This window comes from Vidua macroura, chromosome 14 (assembly GCF_024509145.1).
Source record: "Vidua macroura isolate BioBank_ID:100142 chromosome 14, ASM2450914v1, whole genome shotgun sequence".
NCBI lineage: Eukaryota > Metazoa > Chordata > Aves > Passeriformes > Viduidae > Vidua > Vidua macroura.
In genome coordinates, this window is record NC_071584.1 from 16524589 (window position 1) to 16552099 (window position 27511).

Here is a 27511-nt window from a genome sequence, read left to right on the forward strand (position 1 = left end):
TGCATCCCTCCTGCCTTCCAAAATGTATCCTCCTCTTGCTTTACAAACAGGATGAGGAACAGGGAGCTCACGTGGTGCTGGGGCCCAGGATCTGTGTCCTGGCCCCCCACAGCTCACAGGGGTCACCAGCCTGTCACTGGCACTCCATTTTGGTGTCACTTAGGCGGCTGAAGGGAGCAAACAGGCCATCGATCCGCCTGGCAACCGCCCCGGGCCCCGGATTTTAATTACCAGCGTTCTTTGGGATAAAGTTCTGCCTCTTGAAACATAAACCTCAATGAAGCTTCACAACGGAGGGATTTGACCCAATACATCTTTTTTCTCCACTGTTTTATTAAAATCTGTTAAATACTGTTGAAACTACCTTTATTTTTCCATTTTTCCTATGAGTCTGAGTAACTCAATTTTTTATGTTCTTTTCAAGAGAGATGAAGAGAACTTTTCCTGTTAATCTTTTTTATAGGAAGCTTTAAGCAAATGTAGAGCCTTATTTATCCCACATTGGTGCTCTCTGCTCCTGCAGCTCTGTATTTAGCCCAACAAACTGGGTGATTTGCTTGTTTCAGCAAATGAAAACTGATTTCCAGTAATGTTTGTGTTGTGTTCTTTGTGTGGGTACTGCAGAATTCCAGGGAAGCCCCTGTGTGATGGAGCTCTTTTGGGATGGGATTTTTTATGGGACCTATTCTGTCAAGTCTGTCAGTTCTAACAGCAGTGAAGGTTATTTTTTTCACTCCAAGAGAAGTTTATGAGGGACCGGGAGCCAAAACACATCAAGAGTTGGGGCTAAAATATGAGTTGTGCCATTGGTCTGAGGGCACACGAGGCATTTCCTCAATGAAGCATCCACAGGAGAAGCCCCTATTTGGGCACGTGGCACTAAAAAGCACCACTCTATAGTGGGATCTCCCAGCTGGAAGCTGATGGACCAGGCAGGGAAACCAGCCTGGGGTGAAGCATTTGCTCCTCCCTTTGCAGCCACCCCCACGAGCGCCGGTGTCTCCAGCAGCGCTTCCAACCACTCACCCACCGCAGCGGGAGCAGCTGCGGCTTCCAGGGACATGGGGGGACATGGACACAGAGCTGCAGCTCTCCTGGCTGGCTCCTGGCTCTGCTGCATCCTCCAAGCCCCGTGGGTAGGAGCCCTGCAGGATCTGCTGCTGGAGGACGCGGTCCTGGAGAACGTCAGCTGGGCTGCCGAGGAAACCCAGGGCAACGACTCCTCGGAGCACGCCTTCTTCTCTCTGGATTATCAGCACGTCCAGGTCCCCTTTGAAATCACGCTCTGGATCATGCTGGCATCCTTGGCCAAAATAGGTGAGGCCTCCTGCGAGGATGAGGAGGGAAGGGGAATCTCGGTGGAGGTGGTGTGGCCTTTGCTCCACCTCCGCTCTGGTTTGGAGCCTGAGGTGACGTGCCAAACCCTCGGAATTCGCACACTGCGCGCCAGAGACGCTGCACAGGTGGAAAATAAGTTGCATTTTAGGTTGGAAATGGTGGTGTTCCATCTAGAAATTCACAGCTGGGAGTGCTGTCGCTGTTGGGAGGAAAAATATTGGGTTTCCAGGAGGAGGAATTTGATTTAACTGCAGGACACACCGAGGTGTGTGTTCGCCTTGATTTCCTTGCCAGCCACGCTCTGTGCAGGTGGTCCAATGACATCTTCATCTTAAAATGAAGATTCCTTATTCTTAGAAAAGTGCCCCATGTCTGGCCAGGGAATAATTCCATCCATGGCCAGGGTGTTACACAGCTAAAGTGAAATCTCTGTGCAAGGTCATCTAAGAAAGATTTAAGTTATGCAAAATATCTGATCTTTTTATATTTTCCTCTGACAAACTGGGCACAGGAAAGTGAAAATTGTATCAAGTATTTTTCTCCAGGAATTGTCTTCAATTCTGTTAAAATACTGCTATAAAAGTTATTTTACACCATTTTTTTTGTATTTCTTTTTCTCGGAATGGAGAAGTCTGTAAGATCGGGTTTGATCTGAATTTTTCAGATGGAAAGGGTCTTTTTGTGTGACTAATTTCATGTTATGTAATGAGACCCTAATTCTAGTCACATGCATGAAGACCTAATAATGATCAGAAATTTTTAAAATTTATTATTCTTATTTTAATCAGGTTTGTTTCCATGACTTTTTCTTTTAATAACTCACATTGTATTTGTGGTGGTTTTTTTAATGTTGGGCATAGCACAAGACAGGCTTGATTGAACATTTTTTAGCTTTAAATGCTAATGATTAAATACTATTAAAAGTGGACCTGTTCATAATTAATGGGAAGGCCCTTTATGATTTTTTTAATGTATGGAATCTGTATTGTGTTTAAAATTAGAAGTTGATATTTCTGTTAGTGCTGAAGATGGGCTGCTGACTAGATTACATAATTAATAATTCCAAACACTTTTTTATTTATGCAGATTATTACTTCTTGTTTATTACCTCAATATATCTTTCTAACTTTATGCTATGATGAAATGAGGTCTGAAATGACAGTGTTTTGAGAAAGTTTGGTATTTTTAGCAATTTTTAGATTTTTTAACCAATTTCTGAGCAACTTCACCCTGACTGTGTGAATTTATTTGTGCTACTCCGAGGTCTAACCTGCTGGCAGTGGGAGTGTGGGGACCTTCTGAGGGTTTGGGCTGGTGAGATAACACCGGTTTTACCCTTCCGTGCCCTGCAGGGTTCCATCTCTACAACAAGCTGCCTTCCGTCGTTCCCGAAAGCTGTTTGTTGATATTTGTGGGACTCATCATGGGGGGAATCATCTATGGATTAAATGATAGGTCACCACCAGTGATGGACAGCGACATCTTTTTCCTCTACCTCCTGCCCCCCATCGTGCTGGACGCCGGCTACTTCATGCCCAGCCGCCCCTTTTTCGAGAACATCGGCACCATCCTGCTCTACGCAGTGGTGGGGACCATCTGGAACGTGTTTGGGATCGGCTTTTCCCTCTATGGGATCTGCCAGGTGAAAGCCTTCCGGCTGCAGGACGTGTCCCTGCTGCACAACCTCCTGTTCGGCAGCCTCATTGCCGCCGTGGACCCCGTGGCCGTGCTGGCCGTCTTTGAGGAGATCCACGTCAACGAGAAGCTGCACATCCTGGTTTTTGGGGAATCGCTCCTCAACGATGCCGTGACCGTGGTAAGGACCAGCCTGAGCTGGGGTATTTAACCTGCAGAGGATGGTGCTGAGTGGTGGGATGGAAGATCTGCAGAAAAGGAGGCTCAGGGAAGACTTTATTTCCCTCTGCGGCTCCTTGAAATGAGTTCGTAGCCAGGTGGGGGTTGGTCTTTTCTCCCAGGGAACAAGTGGCAGGATGAGAGGAAATGGTCTCAAGTGTCACCAGGAGAGGCTTAGATTGGCTATCAGGGAAAATTTCTTCATGAAAAAGGCAGTCAAGTGTTGGCACAGGCTGCCCAGGGAAGCGGTGGAATCGCCACACCTGCAAGTGTTTAAAAACTGTGTTGGGCACATGGTTTAGTGGTGAACATGGCAGAGCTGAGTTATTGGTTGAACCTGATGATTTTGGAGGGCTTTTTCAACCTCAATGATTCTGTGATTTATTGAGGGAAAAGTCATCAACAACCCCTTCTAGCAGAGGACTCCTGGTCCAATTCTCTGGCACTGAGGTCCTTGGCAGCATTCAGGTGAACTTAGAAGTTTTCAGGTTTCTCTTTGACTCCGTGTCTGGGGACAGAAATGTCCGTGAGGGCCACAGCAGTCCCCTGGTGGGTGCCAGACCTCCTGGGCAGGAGGTGACGCTGCGCTGGCAGAAATCCCAGCAGTGTATTTGGTGTCAAGACCACATCTGGTGAACATCCAGTTAACAGCTGTTTCCCTCTTTCCTTCCCCCACCAAAGGTGCTCTACAAGCTCTTTCGCTCTTTCTGTGAGATGCCGACCATCAAAAGCGTGGATGTTTTTGCTGGAGTTGGAAAATTCTTCGTGGTTGGGCTGGGAGGAGTTTTAGTGGGGCTGAGTTTTGGGTTCACCGCCGCCTTCACCACGCGCTTCACCAAGGACATCCGTGTCATCGAGCCCCTCTTCGTGTTCCTCTACAGCTACCTGTCCTACCTCACTGCAGAGATGTTCCACCTCTCGGGGATCGTGGCGTAAGTGAGGCCCTGCAGCTCTTCTCTCCAGGAAAGCTTCCTGCCTATATTCACTGAAAAATACCCAAAACCATTTTAAAATTTGGAAATCTGTGTATGATGAGGAGCAGGCCCCTCTCCAAGTGTCACGCTTGTTTCCCAAATTGGACAACGATGGCTGATGGTGGATTTATGTAGGTTATTGAGGAATGTTTGTTTGAGCTCCATGGTTTTTGTTTGGAAAGGCTGGATGTTCCAACAGTGAGATGTCTGGTAGGTTTGGCAGAGCCAGAAGAAGTTTCTCAGCTTATTTTGTAATTTTCCACATGGCCCAGTCAAAACCAAAATGGGAAGAGTTACAGGGAAAAATTAAGTCAGCTCCTTTGAAAGATTTGATCTTGGTTTGCAGTACGTCTGTTTTCACATCCCCTTCCCCATCTGCATGTCCTGCCTGGCAGCCCTTGGTGTGACAGAGCAGTGAGTGATGGGATGGGAACTGAAGCTGAAATATTCCTGCTTTTTGGGAGCAGAGGATTCTAATGGAAATCTCTGCTTTGGAGATTCTGACTTGGCTGCAGGAGCTCAGACACGGCTCATGTCTGGCCTCAGGTGTCAACCAACACCTCTGTCTCTGGTAACATTGGGAATCTGCTGGCCAATTTCAGCCAAAGCTGTCAGAGATCATTGAGTTAATTTCATTTTCTTTTAGCTGGGTAGATCTTTCAATGAAACGAATAATTTTGGGCCAGATCCTTCAGATTTAAGGGACTAATTAAGCTTTGTGCGTACCTCGTCGGACATCTCACTGTCACAGCAGATGCTGAGACAAGAATAGCCAGGAAGACCCCAATGTTCAGTAAAATCTCACCTTGGAAAGCAGAGGGAGAGGAAAACCAGAGGGATCCAGCCCTTCTGTATTCTGTGGGCTGCAATCTATTGAGTGTGGTTCTCCTACCCAAACTGAGTCAGCTGGTGCTGACGATCACAACCATTTAATGTTCCCCCAAAGACACCAAAATGCACCTACCCTGCATCAGTGGCTGCAGCATAAACAACTGTGCAGATGATGAGAAGGAAGATAAAAAGAAAATAAAAAAATGAAGTGGGCTCCCAGCTCGGCACAGAAGTATCTGGGAGATCTATTTTAAATCTAATGATGTTGCTTTGGATATAAACCATTCCCGTGTCTTGCAGATTTTGTTTCCTCAGCTGGTTAATAGAAGCAATATTTGAGTGTTGGTGAAAACAATTCCAGCTCTGGGAATAGGTAGGAAAAGCCTATTTATAGGAGTGCAAGATAGAACAGTGAAATAAATATGCTACATAATCATCGTGGAGCAGAAAACATTCAATCCTAATGGTGTCTCCTTCTATCAATCACAATCTGCTGTACCCATTATGGAACCCATTTGCTGTTCTTTTGAATAATGCATTTTTTTCTAAAGCAAAACAATGGCAAAGGCAGCTGATTCCTGCACTGTGCCCTTCTAATTGCCAAATTATAAATGCCTGTCTTATAGATCTGGAGTTCAAACAATTCATTCTGTTGTGGCCAGGGAATACTGTATTATAAGAAGCAGCTTTTGGCAGTTTGTTTCTTTGACAAATAATTTGATTGCCAAAAAAATCAATTCTACATAGTCCAAAAAAATCTAAAAAAATCTGAATACATCTCAGTCTGTGAAACTGTTCTGCAAATGGGTTTTAGTTTAATTTTTTCATTTCTTATTCTCTTTTTCCCTGCCCCTTGCCTTGGTGGCAGTGTCCATCTTTAGCCAGGACAAGACAAAGTTTATTCTCTTTCTGTGACCCTGCTGTGATCCCATGTCTGTTGTCCAATAAGCGTTCCCCCAAACCACAGCTCTGGAACTTACTTGCCCATAAATACTTGGATTTCTTAGTTTTTAACTGTAACTATATTCCCCACTATTTATTGAGGCAGACACAGAAATGGAAGAATTTTTTTTTTTTTTTTCAGTCTGTGGTTCAGTCCCTATTACTCTTTCTGGCAAAGCAGGTCAGACCTAAAAAGGATAAATCAAACCAGACCTGTATTAGAATATTTTTATGTACATTTTCTTAGGAGATGAAAGATGTGAACTCAAACATTTGGTGAAAAAGGGACTTGAATCTTGGTCTCCTGCTGCCGGATAACAGAGGATCCCATTCCTCAGCAAAAGCATCGTGATTTTCCCGATTCTGACCTTTCCTATCCTCTGCTTTTGCCACAAATCCTCTCCCTAAAACCCAGTTTTAACTTCAAACAGACCCAAATGTTTGTGTCTTCAAAATAATGGGAAATGTTAGTGAAATTCCTGGGTTAAACAGGGTATTTTCAGTGCAAAGCAGTAATTGCCTGGCAGTTCTCTGAGCGTCTCTTAGTTGATAGCTCTGGGTGAGCCACCACCTCTCTCAACGCCTTTGTTTGGGTCACTTACCTGTCCTGGTCACACCCAGAGCCAGGGACCAGCCAAGGATCTGCTTCTCTGTGATCCAACATTGTGATGTTCCCTGTGGAAGTGGATTTCAGTGCAATAAAAATATGGATGGCCTTACCAAGCGGCACTGGAAGTCAGATCTTGGAAATTTAAAGCCCTTTTTCTATTCCTGCTGTAATATTTAGAACAGAAATCTTTTGGTCCAGATTCAAATATAAAAAACGGAGCTTCAGCACTTTGAGCGCTCAATTGTTTTGACCTCCTAGGACTGCTGGCCTGAAAATGTATTGATTTCTGACCTCCTAGGATTGCTGGCTTGAAAATACATTGATTTGAAAAGCTGATGAATTAGGCTAATGCCGCGTTCCCTGGAACTTGAAGAACCAATTATCCATGAAAAATTGCCAGGCAATTGCAAGGTCAGAGTTTGGCAGAGTGAAAGAACTGGGAATGGTGTGTGGGGATGGGAGGAGTTGGGTGTTAGTTGCTTTGTGCTCTGATAAAATGCAACAGGTGATGAATTGTTCATCTGTTAAAGTCCAGATTTGGACAGTTTGGGCAACCTGTGAAGTATTTTATTGTCCTAGTGGTCCTGATACTCTTGGCCTGAGGTAGGAAGTGAATCAGCCCTCAGTGAAATGTCTGCAAACATCCAAAACTTGATGAAACCCACTTTTTTTCATGACTGATGTGTTGATTTTCTGTGTTGAAGTAGAAAAACATATTCTTCTTTTCATATTTCAAACACATTTATTTTCTGTTGTTTATTTTTCACTTCCTCAGCATCATTTCCTGTGCCATGGGCATGAAGCGCTACGTGGAGGCCAACATCTCCCTCAAGTCCCACACCACAGTCAAGTACTTCATGAAGATGTGGAGCAGTGTGAGTGACACCCTCATCTTCATCTTCCTCGGAGTTTCCACCATCGGAGAAAACCACGAGTGGAACTGGCCCTACATTTGCTTCACGGTTATTTTCTGTCTCGTTTGGAGGGCACTTGGTAGGGGAAGTTGTAGTACTTGGATTTTCATGTATGTTATTGTTTATGGAAGTGAGGAATGAGATTCCATTTGATGAGAGGGTGCTCTGCCCCTCCATCATCCTTTCCTGCTCACTCTGCAGTGTGATCATTCCAAATGGGAATGCTAGAACTGGACTGGGACACCCCAGCCAATGCTTCCTGCTCCTCCATCTCACTTAATTCCAGATCTTGCATTTTGTTGCAGTTCCCTGCTCTGTGCACTCACTGGTGCTGGACAGAAGCTCTCATGAGATCTATTTTATCAATGTCCCTTTTTTGCCATGATCTTCCTTTACCCTCCTTCATTGCCACGATCTCCTCTTCCATTTCAGTGGTTTTTAGTCCCTTGGTATTCTGCCAAGAGGAGGGAATTTGTAGGTGCATACCTTGGGGTGAGAGATCCATGAAAATCCTCTGAATTTAAGGGATTTAATTCATAGCAAGCTGGTGTATAGCAGCATCCTTCACTGAGAAACTGGAGGAACATTCCAGTAGCTGTCCTGGGTGGATGAGATTTGGGACCTAAACTTGTGAGGATGCTCCTGCTCCTACTTGAGAATTTCAGGTCAGGGTTGAGAGTGGCAGAATTGGGGAATTGCTGAGGTTGGCAAGGGCCTGTGGAGATCATCTGCTCCAATCCCCTGCCCAAGCAGGGGCAGGCAAGACTGTGTCCAGGTGGATTTTGGTTATCTCCATGGATGGAGAGTCACGGAAAACCTGTCAGGGTGTGTGACCAACCTCACAGCAATAAAGAGACCAAGGCTTGGTGATAATGAGGAGCAAAGCAGGAAAATACTCTCTTAATAACTGATCTCTGCAGTTTCTTTAGCCACAATTACCATGCAAAACCAAGTCCTGGTTCCAGGATTCCCTGGGATCCCATTTTCATGCGTTGAAAATGACCACAAAAAATAGATGTGCTGTGTTTCCATTCTCCTCAATTGCATCTTGTGCTGATTCCGTGCTGGGAAAGGCTGGACCTCCATTCATCTTACAGTGCTTGGCACCTAATGAGTGCAGAGTGCCTCAGTTATGGGTATTTTTATATCTTAACAATATTTGTGAAAATAACAGCACACATTTTTGGCAAAGAATTTGAGAGCTTAAAAACGTTCAACAGGATTTATGTTTACAAACCAGTAAGTCAAGCAGTGAACTTGAATTTGACAGACACTTCAAGAAATTGTTTAAATAGGTTAGGCCATGATTAGCAAGGCAGAGCAGAATGGGGTTCATTAGCTGTTAGGACATGCCAAAGTTTGTTTTAATAACTGTGCACCATACTTGGAAATGTGCTCATTAGTCAGTTTTTTTGTACATTCAATTGTTTTATTTCCATTAAGTGGTTTCTCTTAAATTATTTGCTCAGATGAAAGGGGTTCTCAGTGAGTTTGATTTTTTTTTTTTTTTAGTTCAAAAATTCTTCATTGCAAGATATAAGAACGTAGCAATGCTACAAAGCACCCCAAAAATCCTCCCTAAGCACAGCCCATCTGAGAGCAGCTTAAATTATGCAGCACATTATTAGGGAAGGGCTTAGGCTGCAGCTACCCTTTTCCAGTCAAAATCTCCCTGGAATTAAATAAGAACACACAAATCAGGGCTGGAGATTGTCGGAGTGGTCCTGAACAGGGTGTTCCTGCCCTGCAGCACCTTCCTGGGAAGCTGTCAGGGAGCTGGGAGGGTGAAAACTGGGAAGGGGCTGCACCAAGCCAGACTGGGAAACTCCTGCCTTGGAGATGGTGGTTGAGATTAGACCTTGGCCTGCTCAGAGCCATCCAGCAGCTCTGGAGTAATTAATAATTAATTAATAATTGGATAGTAGGGAAGATTTCTTCATGGAAAGGGTTGTCAAAGATTGGAACGGGCTGCCCAAGGCAGCTGGAAACAACAGCCCTGGAGGTGTTCAACAAATGTGTGGCTGTGGCACTTGGGGACATGGGTTAGCGGTGGCCTTGGCAGTGCTGGAGGAATGGTTGGACCTGATGATCTTGGAGGGCTTTTCCAATCTTAACAATTCCAGGATTCTAGGATTCTGGAGGTGCTTGAGGCACTGATCCAGAAAAGGGAGGTGCCCTCACATTTCCTTGCAGGAATTGGGGATTTTTGGGTGGGCAGTGCTGGGATTGGTGTGTAAACTGTCCCCCAGTCGTTCATAGAACACTCCCAGTGCTCTAAATGTTTGAGAAATGATTCTGCTGAAACCTGGGGAATTCCTTTGGCATGAGGAAGATCGTCTAGAAAGGAAAGTAGAGCCCTTGCATGGCAGCACTGGGGCTCTGCTGATGTCCAAGCCCTGGGGAGATTTCCTCCTGCTCTTTCCCAAGGTATCTGCAGGAGAAAATACATTCTGCTCAGAATGATTCATTGTATGTCATCTCTTGGAGCAAACTGGCCTTGAATTAGTTTAGGGAGTGCTAATAATAATTTATGAGGAAGGATTAAATTAAGACAAAGGCCAGGATATCAGCTCAAGTAAATTTTGTTCCTTTAAATTATTGCACTGCCTGAGCTGTAGAGTAGGGGTGGATGTGAGCTGAGGGAGGCTTTGTTTTATTTATTTTTTGAGTTGCAAAGAACCTTGACACCCAAGTGCTTACTGTCTGCTGGTCTGGGCACCAGTTCTGCAGAGCTCCAGAGATGGGGAAGGTGCCACAATTAACTCAGTTAACTGAGTTCCCTATTCCCAAACATCCCCAGCTTTTTGTTTTCTTCACACTCCTTCAATGTACAGTAGAAGTTCAGCTATTTTTAGCTGGAGGTGTGTGGGAAGATGTTTGATATGTACATAATAAATGCACTGTTTTTATTTCTTTTACAAACATCCTCTAGAAAAGCAACAGTGCTGTGGCTCCAGCTAATTCCTAACAAAAGTCAGAGACAGGCAGTGCCATCAGTTCTCAAAATGACTGTTAATCTTTGGGAAATGGGACGTTTATCACCTCCATTGGGATTAAAATCACGGCCTACTGATTTAAGGCCTGACTTTTTGTACCTTTCTGCATCTGTTTGTGCATTTGCAAATGGCTGTAAATCACAGCAATGGCTGTGTCACCTCACGTGGCCTTCAATTTGTACAGTATAAATCTGAGGGAAAGAAATAACATTAACACAGGTGGAATATAGCTACTTATCCAAGCTACTGCTTGGAAACTTTGGCAAATAGGAGGGCAATTTGTGGCTAAATTATTGCTGTTGATTTGCCTCAAAAGCATTTGTTAACCTCAGCAATTCAGTCATTTGTTATCACCAATTAGAATAAATCAATTCGTATTTCAGGACTGTAGCCAGTCAATATTTGTAATCTCTCACATTAGAAATATGTCGGGGATTAAGTTTTCTCTGGACAAAGTAAATTTCAACCTGTTGGATCAGACTGGAAGAGGAGTTCTCCAGTGGCATATTGGGAATATACCCCCTTGTGCCCTGGCTAGTTCCTTGTAGTTGGTGTTTACCAATTCTGTGATGTTTTACTGGAAAATGTAAGATCGTGAGTTGTCTCTAATTGTTCTATTTGACTGATGTGCCTCAATCTACCTTCCTGCTTTCCAGGGGTTCTTGTGCTGACTTTCTTTGTGAACAGATGTCACGTGAACACCATCACCAGTAAGGACCAGTTCATCATTGCCTATGGGGGGCTCCGAGGGGCCATTTGCTTCTCTTTGGTTTTCCTGCTGCCTGACTTCCACAGGAAAAAGCTCTTCATTGCAGCAACAACTGTTGTCATCCTCTTCACCGTGTTCGTGCAGGTAAAACCAGTGCTGGGCACACACTCGGGATTAGGTCCCCTCCAGGAGTCTGGGGGAGAAGGTTCCTCTCCCTCGTGCTGGGGCTGTAAGTTCTGGTGCTCCAACAAGGAGTTTTAAGGAATTGTGGTGCTCTAGAGCTCGGGAGGAGAAGCAGCTCTCAGCATTGCTGTGACATCTAGTGGTAAAACCATTCCTGCAGCTTTCTGTGGCATCAGGGTCCTGGATGTCTCCCTGCTCTTCTCTGACCAGCAGCAAGTCTCTAAAGGCTCCTCTAAAATACAGCTCTTAGTTCATCTGGCAAACACAGCCACACTTGAAGGAGGGTGTGGTGGAAAAGTTGGGGTTGTCTGGTGCTGGAGTGAGCAAGGCCGATGTCCACCTGCTGTTTATCCCACAAAGTAAAGAGTGGGTCTCCACAGGACTGAAGCGAGTGGGATGTGGAGGTTTGGGGAAGATCTCATGTAGAAAAACTCCCTGCGAGCTCCTGGTCAAGGACATGAGGTCCATGTGGAGCTGCTGACCAGGAGCAGAGGAGTTTCTGGGCCTTTGGGAGATGGTGGCTCGTGGTGGCAGCTGCCGAGTGGCCTCGTGGCTGAGCATCACCTCAGAGCCAATTCCTTCTGCTTTTCCTGACTGAACCCCTCAGGTGGGTGTCAAGCACTGGGACAATGTGGAGGGTTGGGGTTGATTTTGCTTCCCCACATGCACCTAAATTCTCATCCTGAGCTGGAGAAGTGGTGGAGGATGGATCAGAGTGTGTTGTGCCAATGGGATCGGAGCTGGGAGCCGCAGGGCAGTGGGACTGGGCACAGCTTCAGCCTGAAAGGAGAGAGAAGGGGCCAGACCGACGGGGGGGGGGATGTGCTTAGGTGGAGCTTGACAAGTTTTAAGATGCAAATGTGGGTGAGAAATTGAAAAGCCGCGGTCCCCAGGCACGTCCGCTCACGCAGAGCCGCTCTTGAGCCTCACACAAAGGTTGTTCTGAGGCAGCAGCTCCAGGCTTCGGGAAATCCTTCCCGGGGCCGGGAAAAGGGCTTTTGTGTAACCTCAGAGCTCAGCTGGTGATGTCATCCCCGTGCAAAAGGGTGAGAGTTAAACAGGGTCCCCGTGTCGCCGGGGACACCCCCTGACCTCCAGCCATTCAGGAACATTTGTGTCTGCAGAGGGGCTGTGCTGGGGGTCCAGGGACCTGCAGTGCCGGGGCCTCCACGACAACAGGGGGAGGGAAAAGCCAGGAAAATTGCTCAAAACCTGAGGTAGAAAGATATTGCTGGAGCTCAGCTCTGCAGGTGGGTAAACGTAACAGAACCTTCAAAAACCTGTCTGTGGAAATCAAATTTGTGGTGCTGCTGCCAGACACATCGATGGATGCATTACTGGGGAGGAAATATTTTTACCATCCCAGTATCTTTCGTGGTCAATGTGTGTGGAAAGGGCAAGAGAAATATTGGCTGTGAAACAACTTCTGTGCATAGTGGACATTTTTGGTCTTGTTTTATGCAAAAAGTTTTCTCTGTATTCACAGTGACCTCAATATAGGCTTGTTGGGGAGTGTCTGTGTTAAACAGGACAGAAACCAAGGCAGAGGTGATTGGACCTTTTTAGGTTGGTTTGGGCCATCTTGTCAGAGCTCAAACCCTCCAAATCCTGTGATTCCCTTGGAAATCCTGCCCCTGCTGGCTGGAAACCCTCGTGCCACAGAGGAATGACCACCCCTTGAGCTGTTGGGCTCGGCCACCCTGCCTCTGTCAGTGCATTCCACAAGCCAGGAAACTCCTCTCTTTTGGCCTTCCTAACCCAATTGCATAAGGCTCTTCCCACAACAAGCCTGGTTAATCATTTTGAGAAGGTTGACTGAGCCATTGTCAATTCCTCAGTGCTTCCAAGCAGGCTGGATGTGTGCCACGTAGACCAGGAAGTTCTCCAGGGAGCTCTCTGGGCTTGTCTGGAATGTCACAAACCCCCCCCCTTATTGTTCTGCCTCTTGGTGTGGTTTTAAAATCAAATCCTGTTGGAAGTTCACTCTCTCAACTTACTGGCCTCTGACCTCTGCCATGAAATTCTGAGCAAATTGTGAAGGGGGGAGATTGTTTGATGCCTGCACTGTCCCACTGGATTTCTGGAGGTGGAAAACATTGTGTGAGCTGTGATGGAGCTGTCAGACACTCTCTGGGATGAGTTATCCCTGGTGGGTGGAGGAGCAGCTCAGGGGACCTGCAGGTGTGCTGTGAAATGATGTGTGGCCTGGAATGACACATGGGATTCCCATAACAGTCCCAAATGCTGCTTTAAAATGGAAACAACTGTGGCTGATTATCCAGGAAGGCAAGAGGCCAAATTGCACAGTCTCTGCTTAATTTTTGTAATATCTGTTATTCTGGAATTTGTGAGTTCTGTGTTATTGACTCTGAATAGCGACGCATTTTTTATTGCTATTAGCTATTAAAATGACACATTAATTGTTTCTGCAATTAAAAATGTGTTCAACTCTCCTCCATGCCAGCATTTGTGACATTCAGAAGTCATAAACATCAACTACTCCATCATTTTTGCTGTAAACATGTCCTAGAAAAGTCATTTCATGCGGAAGCTGGACTAAGAAACACAACCACAGCAGCATTTTAGTTCTCTCACGAGGCTTAAAGGATATTAAAACTTTTCCTTGACCCTTCCCACCAGGTGGATGCTTTGATTAGGAAACTTAGCCACTGGCTGGCTGTCAGAGATCGCTGGAGTAATGGTGTGTGACACACAGTGCTTAAGGAGTGGGCAGACAATTGCAGGTGGAGGCTCCGTGCTGAGAAATCTCAAGGATTATCCCCATTTCAGGCATTTGAACTTGGATCCTTTCAAGCCCCTTTCCATCTGGGAGGCCACGAGCAGCAGCAAACCACAGGCTTGACCTTGGAATTACTGGCTGGCTTTTTGTGGTCTCGGAGAGGCCGGAGGAGGCAAGCAGAGGTTTCTTCCCCCCATCCTGAAGCCTCTCTGTGAGTTCCCGTTGACAGGTTCCTACCAGGAGCAAACAAAGTGTTTGGGGTACACCTGGGAGAACAATTTCTAGTCCTGTTGAAGCTTTGCAGGTTTTATGGTGCCAGGAAAGCAGGGCAGGTGAGGGAGGCTGCTCGAACACCAGAACAGGGTCGCTGCGGCTCAGCCCCACGCCGGTGGCTTTTGTTCCAGTGCAGGAAAGTGGGGTGTGAGGAAGGGCTGATTTCTGTGTCGGTGGTTACTCTGCAGGGAATGACCATCCGTCCCCTCGTTGACCTGTTGGCTGTCAAGAGGAAAAGGGAGAGTGCTCCCACCGTGGGAGAGCAGATCCACATTCGGGTAAGTGGAGCATCTGTCAGCACATGGCCAGAGCTTTCTGATGTCTCCTGGAATGTGTGTGTCTCCAGGGACCCTGCAGATCTGCACTTTTACCCAAATCCTCTGCAGGACAGCCCCTTTCCACATTGGAAATCCTGTTCAGCTTCCTAACCATGGGTTTTTTATTTTTGCATTGGAAGAGCAGCCACCAATCAGGCTGATGTAATGTAAGGGAGTGCACAAACATGAGAGAAAAAGGTGATTTCTTGCCCAAAACTTTAAGCTGTGACATAACTCAAATTTCTCTGGTCTCTGGAACAAGAGAAAGAAAGAAAATGAGGCTTGATTGCTTTCAGGATTAGGAACTTCCATGTGTTCTCCAGTCCCATCACCACCACTGGTTCGCATATTTTTGCAAAAAAATGAGGAAAGAGAGGATAAGGTTGGGGCTATATTGGAGGGAACCTCTGAAGTGCACCATCCCTGGAATTATTCAAGGCCGGGTTGGATGGGGATTGGAGCCACCTGGGATAGTGGAAGGTGTCCCTGCCCATGGCAGGGGCTGGAATGAGATGAGATGTAAGGTCCCATCCAACCCAAACCATTCCATGATTCTACACCCATAACTCAAAGGTGAGATTCCATTCCCCTTGTTCTCACCACTCAAGTGTTGGTACCTGTAGTCATAGAGGACTTCAGGGAGAGGATCAGCTGCTCTCCCACTCAGCTGAGCCTTTGCATTTGCATCTGCATCCAATGGAAAATTAATATATTTCTGAATCTAATTGTTCAATCCCAGCCACGTGTCTGTGGGTATGGCTCCTTCAGGAATATTATTGTCATTGTTTCTTTAGCAATAAAGCCACTGGGGCTGAGGACATTTGTAAAACCTGTTTGGCATCCTCACAATGGGGTTGGACTGCAGGGCTTTGTCTGAAGTTAACACAACAGCTCAGGAGGCTGAGGAGCTTTTTCCAGTCGTGAACAGAGAAGACTTTGTTCTTTTGTTAGAGTGTGAATGGTAGATCTTCTCAGAAATGTGTTCATTAGGAAGTGTGAGCTGAAAATGGCCATGCAGCAATTAAGTTGAGAAGCTAAAAATGCAGATAGTTGGAAATCAGGGATGCAGAAGCCAGAAGCAGCTTTCTTCCTCAAATTTATTTTGCCATCTGGATAGTTGGGATATTCTTGCTCATAGGCGTGATGATCAGAGTGTGTGAGTGTAATTCCAAAGAATCAGAATAGTTTGGGTTGGACCTTAAAACTCATCTCATTCCACGCCTTGCCATGGGCAGGGACACCTTCCCTTATCCCAAGTTCCTCCAAGCCCTGTCCAGTGGCCTGGGACACTTCAGTGCTTCCCTCCAATGTTGTGGTTGTGGAACAGCCATGTGAGGGCACTAAACCCACGCCAGGCTGCAGGGCTGAGCCAGCTGCTCTGAAACTTTTCTGTCTCTGACCCCTCAAAAAAGATAGTTTTAAAAAAATTTAGAGCTGTGGAAAGTTCTGGGGTCCTGGGTGCCCGAGTGTGGAGGGCAGCAGCCCTCTCCCAGTTTAGAGATGCCATTAGGAGGGAAAGCAGTTTGGGAAATTAGAGGCCTTTAACTTTGAGATGGAAAACCCAACCAGGCTGGTATTTTTAATATAATTTTAAACAATAATACTGTATTTATCTAAAGAATTATATGATGATTTTATTTAGTGGGAAGTGTCTGCGGGAAGGCAGTATTTATTATTCAAGATTAACATTTATGTGTTACCTACAATTATATCCTGAAGATACTGATTTCCTGAGACAAATTGTCCTCAAAAACTCCAAAATGAGCCTTTCCTGCTGGTCAAGGCCCAGAGGGCAGAACATGGGAGCCATCAGCCCTCCTGTACCTATCACAGAGAGCAGATTCATGGCCCTCAGCATTTATTCTCTGCTTGCTCACACCTGAAAGCAAACCACTCGTTGTACTCCAGCACCAATGGATGAGTGGATGGAGAATTATCCCAGTGCCTTTTCTCCTTGTTTCCCAGCTCCATATCCCGAGCTGGAAGCATCCCCTGTTGTGTGTGTGGCTTTTGCTGTTTGCTGGCTGGGTTCATCACGTATGCGACCGGCGTAGAGCGAAATCCTCTCTCCTCTTTAGTTCTTGGATCATTTGCTGGCTGGCATTGAAGATATATCTGGACACTGGGGACAGTATTACTGGAAAGACAAGTAAGGATTTGCCAAAATACAGCTGTGTACACGTGTAGGAAAAAAAGGAGGTTGGTTTCTATTCCCAAAGTTTCCGTTGTGGGCAGCTGGGTCTTGTTCATCCTCGTGGCACGAGGGAGGTGACAGAGGGGCAGCTTTTCCTTGTCCAAGGGGACACCAGGTTTTCAGGGCACTTCCCTGCTTGCAGACACCTCTTTTGCATCACCCAAAAAAGCTCCTTTCTCCTCTCCTGTTGTGTTTGTCCCTCCTGGCCCAAAGAAATCTGCTGGAAATGCCACGGCCGTGACACGCAGCCTGTCCCAGGCTGTGCACAGTTAACATCAAAGAGCTGAGTTTGCAGCACTGCTTGTTGTGGACTGAAATAACAGAGGATCTCTACAGATTTCTGTAGCAAAGTGTTCCATTTTCATTAAATTCTGGGAGTTTGTACATTTTAAAATTTAAAAAAAATGCATCAGGATTTAAAAAAAATTACAGATACCATAAATATACTAAAAAGACTATCTACCAGGTTTAATTCCTTGGTGGTCCAGACACAGATGCAGCTGGTAGAGATTTTTTAGGAATGCCCATGCTTGGAAGTGCCACTAGAGGGTATGGGAGACACTGCTGCTGAGGAGCATCCTGGCTCCTTGTGAGCAGATCTTAGAGAGATTGATGATCTCAGAGGTCTTTTCCAACCTAAATTATTCAACGATTTGAGCAAAAAAGAAGAGGAAATGGCTCAAGAGGGAATCTGGAAGTGTTGAAATCTGTGGCTAGTGCAGATGCAGCACTTCTAGAAGAGTTCATGATATATCTGGTACTTTTGGGGCGTTTTTATTGTAATTAGTGAAGTCTTAATATTTTGACTCATGTACTGTAATGCAGAAATAATTAGGGACTGACCTCTTGGACCATCGATTTCTGAGGAGGAGTTAATGGGATATAATGGAATTTAATGGAATATGGGGCAGTGGTGGGCTGTGACCCTGCTGCCTTGCTCAGGTCTGTTGGTGCTGGGGAGTCAGGGGAGAGGCTGAACCCATCTCATTTTGTTCTCCAACAGACTGGAATACTTCAACAGCAAATACCTGCAGAAGATCCTGCTCAGGGAGTACGACCAGCCCAAGTCCAGCATCGTGCTGCTCTACGAGAAGCTGGAGCGCAAACACGCCATCGAGCTGGCCCAGGCTGGGCAGCTGGGCCACGGCCTAGCCCACCCCTCCTTCCTGTGAGCAAACACCAGCTCCAACTCAGCAGCTGGAGGCTAAAAATGATGGGATGGATGAGCATCACCCGGCACTGATGGTGGCAAATAGAGGGTCACCTGTATGCCCACGAGTTACAGGGAAATGGTGCTCTGAGGAAGAGGCTCCTGCCCAATTTCGGATGGGTTTGCAGTGTTAAATGTTCTGAATGGCCACTTCAGACCTCACAGATGGTTCTGCTCTGCCACAGCTCCCCGTGGCTCTTTTATCCACCAGGGAGCATATGGACAGCCCAGCTCTGATGCAAATGCCAAATTCCTGCTTTACTGTGAGCTCCATCTGCAGAGATGAGCTGCTGGCCATGTTGGCTGCGGTGGGATCCCAAAGGGGCGCTGAGATTTGGGGATGCATTTCTTGTGCATCTTCCAAAATAAGGTGTTCTGCTTTTCTTTGCAGCAGCAGCGACAGGACTGTCATAACAGACCAAAAATTGGAGGACACTCCAAATCCTGATGTCCTGGACAACATGCAGGAAATATTGGCGAGGAACCTGTACCGGATCAGGAGGACGGTACAACTTTTCCCTCCATCCATATTTTAAGTGTCCAATAACACAAATTTCCTCGGTTATCCGATCAGCCTGAGCAGATGTTATGAATATTTCCATAATTACCCAGGATGTCTCTTTGTGAGGAGAGAATAGTTGGCTGTGTGGAGCCAGATCCAGTTTCCAAGTCAGTGGCACATTTCTGTTTGCTGCCTGACAGCTTTTGAAAGGTTCACCCAGTCAGCCTATAATTTCATGGAATATTTTCGGCATCGGTACCCGGCAGGGAAAAGGAAAAAGGAGGAGCACGTGGAACTTCAGGCACTGGGTTAGCAGATCTAGCAGCAGCTCTAGGGCAGAGCAGGGATGGGGTTATCCTCATGGTACATTTTTCCCCCATGGATGAGAACTGTGAGTGGGAATTAATCTGCAGAACTTTTAAATCCACCCAGCAATTTTGCCATGGAACTGGTACCAGGTGGTTAAAGGGCATAAACCCCACTTGCTGCTTAGAGTCATGGATCACATCTGGGGTTTCACACAGCACCTGGAATTGCTGTTTGTAGGGATACTTAACTTTAAAATCCACCTAAGCCTTTGTTTTACGGATTGCACACAAAAAAAACAGAGTCCTTAGGGGTGGGGCTGGTGTGGGCAGCTCAGCACAGAGGGATCAGCCTCCCCCTCCTGTCCCTTTGCTGAGCTGAGGGAAACAATGGGATAAGGCTGGGAAGAAACCCGTGGACATGGTGGAGGGATGAAGATGAAGGCACAGCTCCAGTTTGAGCTTAGTCCTGTGTTAATCCAGCCTAACCCCTTGCAGAGACAGCATTATCCCAGCTCCCACTGGTGTTAGTGGGAGATTTCAGCTTGGCTGGGTGGTGGCTTTTGAAGGAGGATTTATGGCTCCCATTGTCTGCATGATTTATATGGGAAGGTGGGGTTAATACAGAGCATTGGGGGCTGAAGCTGTGAAGGCACCTTGAGCAGAGTCACTGCACTCGTTCTGCCACCTGGATACCAGGTGTAACTCAGTCTCGTCATTCAGGGATTTCTTGGGTGACTTGACATTAAAAAAAGCAGAGTTTGGAGTGCCATCTCCCTTCCGTGGCTCTTTCCATCCCCACCTCTCCTAAATCAGCGTATGCCCATAGCTGGGCGGGATGGCTGCAGGGGGAGGAGGATCCCGGAGGAGGGCAGGGATGGTCCCGTGTCCAGCAGCCTCCGTGTGTCCCTGCAGGGCCCGGCGTACAACAGGCACACCCTGCCCGGGGACAGCGAGCCCACGGAGCAGGCCAAGGAGATCCTGATCCTGCGGCACAAGAGCCTGCTGGTGGAGATGGGCGGGAGCGACACCTGCAGCTCCAGGAAGGAGGTAAGAGGGAGCGCTGGCCAGCAGGACCAGGCACAGGCTGCTTTCCCCACAGCCTGCTTATTGCTGGTGGTGTTTCCTTCGAAAGGCAAATCTTGTTATTTTAACTTTAAAAAAAAAAAAAAAAAAGTCTCAGTCCCAAATCGCATTCCAATGAATAGGAAAAATACCAAGGGAAAAACTCCCCAGCCCAGCTCCTGGCAAAGCAAGGAGCCATCCTGAGCACAGCCCCGTTCAGTGCTTTGTGAACAGAGACTTCCACCCGTGCTGGGAAAGTTCTTTACTGAGCAAATGTCACTGACTGGGCTTCGCTCTGTAGATCCTGAGGTCTGCTTTTCCCATGTTTTCTTTTCTGGGAGATTTCATCGAAGACAGGAATTTGTCTCCCCCCATTGTCAGTGATCCAGAGTGTAAATATTTGAAACTGCTCAGTGTTTTTTTCCTCCCAACTCTTTTGAAAGGACAGAAGCATTTTTGTAATCTTTCTTATGATGATTCTGGGGGCGAGTTCTTTGTTTTTAAACATGTCTCATTCTGGGCAGGCTTGAAAGAAGTAAAATAGAAGGAGGTTTTGCTTGCCACATTCCTGTGAGAAACAACCATTTTTCCAGTTTACTGCTTGCATAGCTCTGTGTTGGTTTATGTTCTGAATCAGAGGAGAAACAGGGTTAATACCACGTCTGTGCCTGGTGAAGACTTTTGCTCTTTGGTGAGAGCTTTGGAAAAGAAAGGTTTCCAGGAATGATGCATGAGGAGCAGGCTTGGTTTTTTCAGTTCCTCCCATCCTCTGTAACTTGTCAGAGGAAAAGCATTTAACCCTTGTCATATTTTGCTCCCAAATGCCCAGGTCAGCCGCAGTGCAGAATCACAGAACATCCAGAATTGGAAGGGATCCATGAGGATCACTGAGCCAACTCGTGGCCCTGCACAGGACAGCCCCAAGAATCCCACCCTGTGCCTGAAAGTGCTGTCCAAACACTCTCTGAGCTCTGGCAGGGCTGGTGCTTGCAGTAATTGCTGAGCCATCCCTAAATTTCGCTCACTTCTCCAAATTTTAGGTTTTGATGGCTTGAGCTGGAGCACTGTCCAAGTGTGAGCTGTGATCCCTAATCTAAGCAGCCAAGCTCCATCACTGATGAGAACAAAATGACATTTTAGAAAGAAATAAATTACCCTTCCCTATTTAGATAGTAATTTCCCATGACAGCACAAGAACTTGGGAGTGCTGTGGACTTTTTTCCACTCCAGTTTCCTTGTGGAAGTGCCAATCATGGAGGAGCCCACCGAGAGTGGCAGCACCGCACCAAACACTGCTGGTGCTCAGCCCTTCCTTCCCAGAAAGGTGTTCTGGCTCTTGCAAGCAACTGAAAAGATTTAATTTGATCATTTACATGCTGATTGGTGCTTACAATTCAGAATAGATAGGCAAGAACATGGCATGTTCCTGTAGAACATTTGGTATAATTAAACTTCAAAAGAGCGACATCAAACTCCGGCTGATTTTGAGCACGACGTTCTCTACTTTAAGGATATTTGATTGTTAACCCTTGTGCTCCTGCTTTCCCCTTCTCTGCTGCACTAGATGGGAAATTCAGGAGCTTTGGGAAAGCTGTTTCTCCTGTTCCTTTGAGGGCTTGCAGCTGGGCTTTGGGGGAGCAGAATCGTTTTTGGGGAATTGCAAAAGCAGTAGGATTTACTCTGTGTCTGTATTGACTCGTGGATGGTGGGAAATGCCCTCTGAGGGTGGGAAATGCCCTGTGCATTTTGGAAAATGCCAGTTTGATGCTGAATACTGACTGTTGTGTCATTGGAGCCACTTACTGGTACTGCTCACACCCCTTCACTGCAGCCACCTTGGCTTTGTGCCAGGCCAAGGGAAACAGAGGTAAATCCCAGAATAGTTCAGGTTGTAAAGGACCTTAAAGATCATCCAGTTCCACCCCGTTGCCATGGGCAGAGACACCTCCCACTAGATCAGGATGTCCTGTCCAAGCTGGGAGATGATAGTAAATACTGGGGGCTGATCCCAGTGACACCTGTAAGTGTGGCTTTAACCCAAGAACCATCCCTCAGTGCCCAAAAGCACAAGCCAGGCCTGTTCTGTGTCACCAGCAGCTTTTCTGCTAATTTTTAAGATTTTACTTAAAATTACTTTACCTCATTTACTGTGAATAGAACTAAAATGATGCCCCAAAGTGATGGGATAATGCTCTAACAGAGCCCTGAAATATTAACACCATATTAATTTTATATATATATAATATTATATAATATTAAGGAGGGTGGGTGAATGCTGTTACTTCATGCTGTAGGAGGACAGATTGCAGAATTTGTCAGCAGAAAGAAGGAACACTGTGCTAAAAAGTAGATTTTAGCCTATTATAAGCAGCTCAATACTTACCAGTTTTTGGGAAAAAAACAGCTACTCATGTTTCTTCCATGCCAAACTGAAAAGAAAATGGCATTTTCCTGATTAAAAAAAGCTATTAATGAAAAATGTCAATAGTGTTAGAGATTTTTCTGATTGTCAGATATTCCACCTTTTGTAGTCCCACGGGGAAGGGTTTGGCCTTCCAGGTTTTGAGTCAGCAAGAAAAACTTGGATGCTGTTGCTCCCCACGTTTTTCTATTCTACATCTCACCACGAGATGGAAGCATTACAACTGTGTTTGCAACCCCAACTGGAAATCCAGGGACGGGAAATAAACTTCCAGCAAAGGGCCACTGGAACCCCTGTGGTGCTGGTGAAACTCCTGCAATTCCACTGCCAGTCTTGGAAAAAAAGCCTCGGTGGTACCTTGAGCGTTAGGAGCTGCGGGAATAATTAAAAAATCCCTTTGGTTCAGTAGAAACCCTGTTTTTTTCTGGTGTCTGTTTTTCTTTTTTAGTGAAGCTGCTGAGAGCTTTGCTGTTAAATATGAAGCTGTTGTAGCTCAGTTAAACTCATATTTTATTAGGGGCTGGTTGGTCTTTTCCTCCCAAACACAATCAGGGATGTGTGGGAGAAAATCCTCGTTTGGGTTGGTGGCTTCCCCAGGCTGGGAAGGAGCCAAGTTCATCTTGGCTGCTGGACAATCCCTGTCCTTCCAGAGGAGAAGGCTCTTCCCAGGATGGACACAGGTCTGAGTCACCTCTCCTGGGTGGCTTTAGGTGCTTTAGGGGTCTCCTGCACTTGAGGTGCTTTCACAGCATGGAGAGGGGCCTCTTGGAGCCTCCTCCAAGGAGAGTTTGGAGAGCAAACAGGGAGAAGTAGCAAGAAAAGAACAATCTTCCTTCCTCCAGAGCAGGTTAAATGATTTACACCAGGCAGAAGGACCTTGGCAGGAGAACGAGGTGACTTCAGCTCTGAACCACAGCCCAGGGGATTAACTCCAAGACTATCTATTTCCAGCAGAAAGTTCGCCTTCCTCCGCCTAAGGACAAAATTCCTGCCGAAGGCTGCTGCTTCCTGGAGCTGTGCATCATTGCTGGCTTCCAGCACCAGCTGCTTTTGGGGCTTGCCTTATTTCAGGCAGGGATCCAGCCCAGCCTGAACTGGCAGGGCAGATTCTGAGACCCAGGACAGCTTTTATTTACCACGGAGCACCCAGAAAATCCTTGCACCTGTAGCCAGGCAACTTGGTCCTCTTTTCTCCTGCCAAAAACAGGAGTGCACTCCCCCAGAAGGAGCTTATTTGGAGCTGCCTGTGAGCCATGTGCGTAAATGACACAGTGCCTTTGGTAATTATGTCAGAGCCCTTTCATGGAGCATGCTCTGAGAATCGTTCAGTGCTCCTGGGAATGGCTTTCCAGGGAGCCGGGCGCTGCTGCCGGAGCCGGGAAGGCATTGTTATTAAAATGGTCAATAAAAGTGAGAACAAGGGATGGAGGGCAGCGGTCCTCGTTAGGGGAGGGAGGAGAACGAACCGAAACAAAACAGAAAACCAGGCTGGGAGGTGTCCAGAGTTACTTTGGCAGTCTGGGTTTCTGGGCGGAGGTGCCAAATCACAGCTGCGTGAGAGACTTATTCCCAGTTTACAGAGGCACCGAACAATCCAGGCGGCATTGTGCTACCTGATTTTTATTTTTTTCATTCCTATTTTTTTGTCCTGGAGGGTGGAGATTAGCACTGGAGTGAAAGGACAGGGAGCTCGTTAGTGCCAGCTCGTTACCTGCCTCCTTGGCCTGCAGCCAGCGTGGGGAGCAGCCAAGGTGAGAAACATCCATATCCTGGGGACAGCTTTGCCTTCTGCACTCCCTGCCCCATTCTCCCAGCTCCAGGGCTGCTCCTTCCCATCCTCTCTGCTGAACCATTCCTGGGGAGCTCAGACCTCTTCCAGAACTCAAAACATAATTGCTGTATTGTGCAATTTTAATTCTTTAAGCCTCTGACACTGGCTCAGTTTTATTTCTAAATTACTGACGCTCCATAAAGAGCTTGAAGTGTTGTTCAGAGAAGCTGTGAATGCCCCATTCCTGGAAGGATTTTAGGCCAGTTTGGATGGAGCAACTTGGTCCTGTGAGAGGTGTCCCCACGCACAGCAGAGGGATTGGAATGGGATGATCTCTGAGGTCCCTTCCAATCCAGGCCATTCCGTGATTCTACGTTGTAGCAAATCACACCTGCAAATACTTCCTGCCATCTCTTCAGTCTATTTTTAGCAATCCTTCTTTTTTTTTTATTGTTGTTGTTGTTTATTTTTACATGGCAAAAGTGAAACGAATGGGAGTGGAATCCTTAGGGATTGCAGACGATTGGTTTATGAGGCAGGAGTGTCGTGAACAGATTTCACAAGGCACTGAAGTCCTTCTCTCCCTCAGTCCCAGAAGGAGGACTCGTGCTCGGCGCAGGGCGAGGCCACCCCGCAGCCCAAGCTCTGCCGCTCCTTCACCGGTGAGTTGGGGAGCTGGGGGTCATTCCCTGCCCTCCCCTGCCCACCCTCATCCCCGTGGAATGGCCCAGCAGGTGACAGGGAGGCTGTGGGACAAAGTGGGGCTCCTTAAATGAGCCTCGTGGGTGAGCAAGAAGAGCCAAAAGCCTTCCCAGCCCTGGTGCCCCCTCTCAGCTCACCTGAGGTTGGAGTAAATGGTTTGGGCTCTTTCAAAGCCGTCTAATCCAACCCCTCTGCCACAAACAGGGACATCTCTAGCTAGGTCAGGTTGCCTCATCCAACCTGGGATGTAGCTGTTTTAGTCCACAGTTTACCAGGAATACTTCAGTAATGTTCTTTCTGAAGAAAGCCATGACTGTAAGCAGAGAGAAGTGATAAAAAACATTATTTCTGGGTAATTTTTTTTTCCACCCCAAGGAAAACACGAGCACCATGGACCCTGACATACAGTGGTGTCAGAACAGAAGGAGATTGTAATTCTTCTGTTGTGGTTGCATGTTCATCCCTGTCAAACAATCCCATAATATGACAACATGACATTCCAGGTGCTCCAGCAGGACACCTGCGTTTTCCAGAGCTGGTTTAAAGAAGCCACCAATGTGAATTTTTGCTCTGCAAAGCTGCAGATGTGGACTGACAAAAGAATGATGATATTGATCCAAATACCTTGTGTATTTTGAAGCGTAAATCTGGGTTTAAATTACCTTTTTTTGGCTTTTTCTTCCATGGAAACGCTGATCTTTGTCTCCCGTTTTATAATTGGGAAGTGGAGGGGAACAGCTCATCCCCAAAGAGCACTTGGCCACCTCAGTGTTCCTGCTGAACCATGAAGAAGGGCGTTTCTCATGGCGTTTCTTGTGGTGTTTCTCATGGCGTTTCTCGTGGCGTTTCTCGTGGCGTTTCTCATGGCGTTTCTCGTGGCGTTTCTCGTGGCGTTTCTCATGGCGTTTCTCGTGGCGTTTCTCATGGCGTTTCTCATGGCGTTTCTCGTGGCGTTTCTCATGGCGTTTCTCATGGCGTTTCTCGTGGCGTTTCTCATGGCGTTTCTCATGGCGTTTCTCGTGGCGTTTCTCGTGGCGTTTCTCATGGCGTTTCTCGTGGCGTTTCTCGTGGCGTTTCTCGTGGCGTTTCTCGTGGCGTTTCTCGTGGCGTTTCTCATGGCATTTCTCGTGGTGTTTCTCATGGTTTTTCTCTTCCCACAGTGGGGAACACGGAGAAGGTTCGGGAGGTGAAGGAGAGCCGGTCCAAGTCCGTGTGTGCCATCCCACCGCCCCAGCCCAGCGGCCAGACCTGGGGCGGGAGGAAAGAGCTGTCTCTGGAGATGTACAAACACAGGGGATGCTCTGGCTCCCCAGGAGGGGTTTGACTCCTTCAGGGAGGGCTCCTGGACATGTAGATAATGTAAATAAGATCCACGTTGGAAAGGACAGAGGGGACAGGGTGGAATATCCAGGGTGGTTTGCATGGAAAATCACTCTTATTGCCCACTGTTGGGTTTTCAGTGGGAACTGAGGGAAAAGATGCCTAGCTGAGCATCAGCAATGCCAGGGAATGGCTGAGGAGACATTTCTAAGGAATTTCTAGGGAAAATTAGCCTGTTTAGTCTGGGAAAATTGCTGAAACTGCCTACAACTGCAAGGAAAGATGTTTTAATAAGGTGAGATATGGGATCTTCTCATTAGTTTTCAGGGACAGGCTAAACAACAGGGAGCCTATAACAGGGATTATAGGTTGGGAAAAACTTGATAATCTCAAAGGTTTTATTAGGGGATGGAGGAGAGAGCAGAAACAGCAACAGATTTCTTCTCCTCAGGAACTGGTGGATCCTAGCTATGAACATTAATCTCCTGAAGCCCAAAGCTAAATGACATAGTTAGGTAAGGAGTTTTGTCTTACCTGAGAGACTGTCCCACATCCAGCCACAATTCTGCTAATGAAAAATTATCGCAGCTGAGTTAAAAGGGAGAAATATGTTCTTACTGGTTTTTGAAAATTTATGTAAGGAATGATTCACCTCAAAGTTAAAATGAGGAGGCTCCAAACCCAGTGATGAGAGCAGGAGATGAGCAGCAGCCCTTAAATAGATGGGAAAGGTTTCTGACGTGGTTGGTTGGTCACATTAATCCTGTAAAGATATTTTGGGATGATCTGTGCTGCCATAGCTGGGAGCTGTGGGTTTAGAGGGGTTTGAAGGTGCCAAGAGGGTGACCCAAACCCTGGATGCTTCTCCCAGGAAAGGTGTGAGCCCTTTGCACAGCAGATGCAGGAGAACTCTGGAGATAGGACCTGAGGAAGACAGGTAGCCCCAGCTTTGGGTAATTTTCTTTGAAACCCTGGGTAAGTTCAAGCCTTTGAATTCTTGTCCTTACTGAACCTGACAGGACAAGTTTTAGTTTTGTGTTGACATTTTTCTTTCTCTTCTCCTTCCTCTGATCTAAGAGTGTTTAATCTGAATGAGTGCCTCTTTTTGAAACAGCATTAAAAGAAACTGTAGGCATTCACAGGCTCTTCCCCATGATATTTTTGGGCTCGCAGAACCAGTCGCCTGTGTGCAGAAATACTCCCTTAGGAGACCCCTGCATGGTACATTTGGGCTTTCATTTTAAATTAAAGGCACAAATTTGTGTGAATTTACTTTGCAATGATCCAAGATCACATTTTCTTCTGAAAAAAACCCTTTATGGTGTCCTGGCATAAGATG

The 27511-nt window shown here is 46.6% G+C and overlaps 1 protein-coding gene across 1 annotated transcript; it reads left to right on the plus strand.

Moving 5' to 3' along the window:
- The first annotated feature begins 1061 nt into the window (after positions 1-1061).
- Positions 1062-26176, plus strand: LOC128814579 (sodium/hydrogen exchanger 2-like). The gene is made up of 12 exons (XM_053990546.1): positions 1062-1317; positions 2691-3154; positions 3874-4124; positions 7325-7542; positions 11116-11312; positions 14553-14642; positions 16760-16830; positions 17879-18043; positions 18477-18591; positions 19808-19942; positions 24740-24812; positions 26013-26176. The coding sequence occupies exons 1-12, from the start codon at positions 1062-1064 to the stop codon at positions 26174-26176; spliced, it is 2199 nt and encodes a 732-aa protein (XP_053846521.1).
- Positions 26177-27511: the final 1335 nt, after the last annotated feature.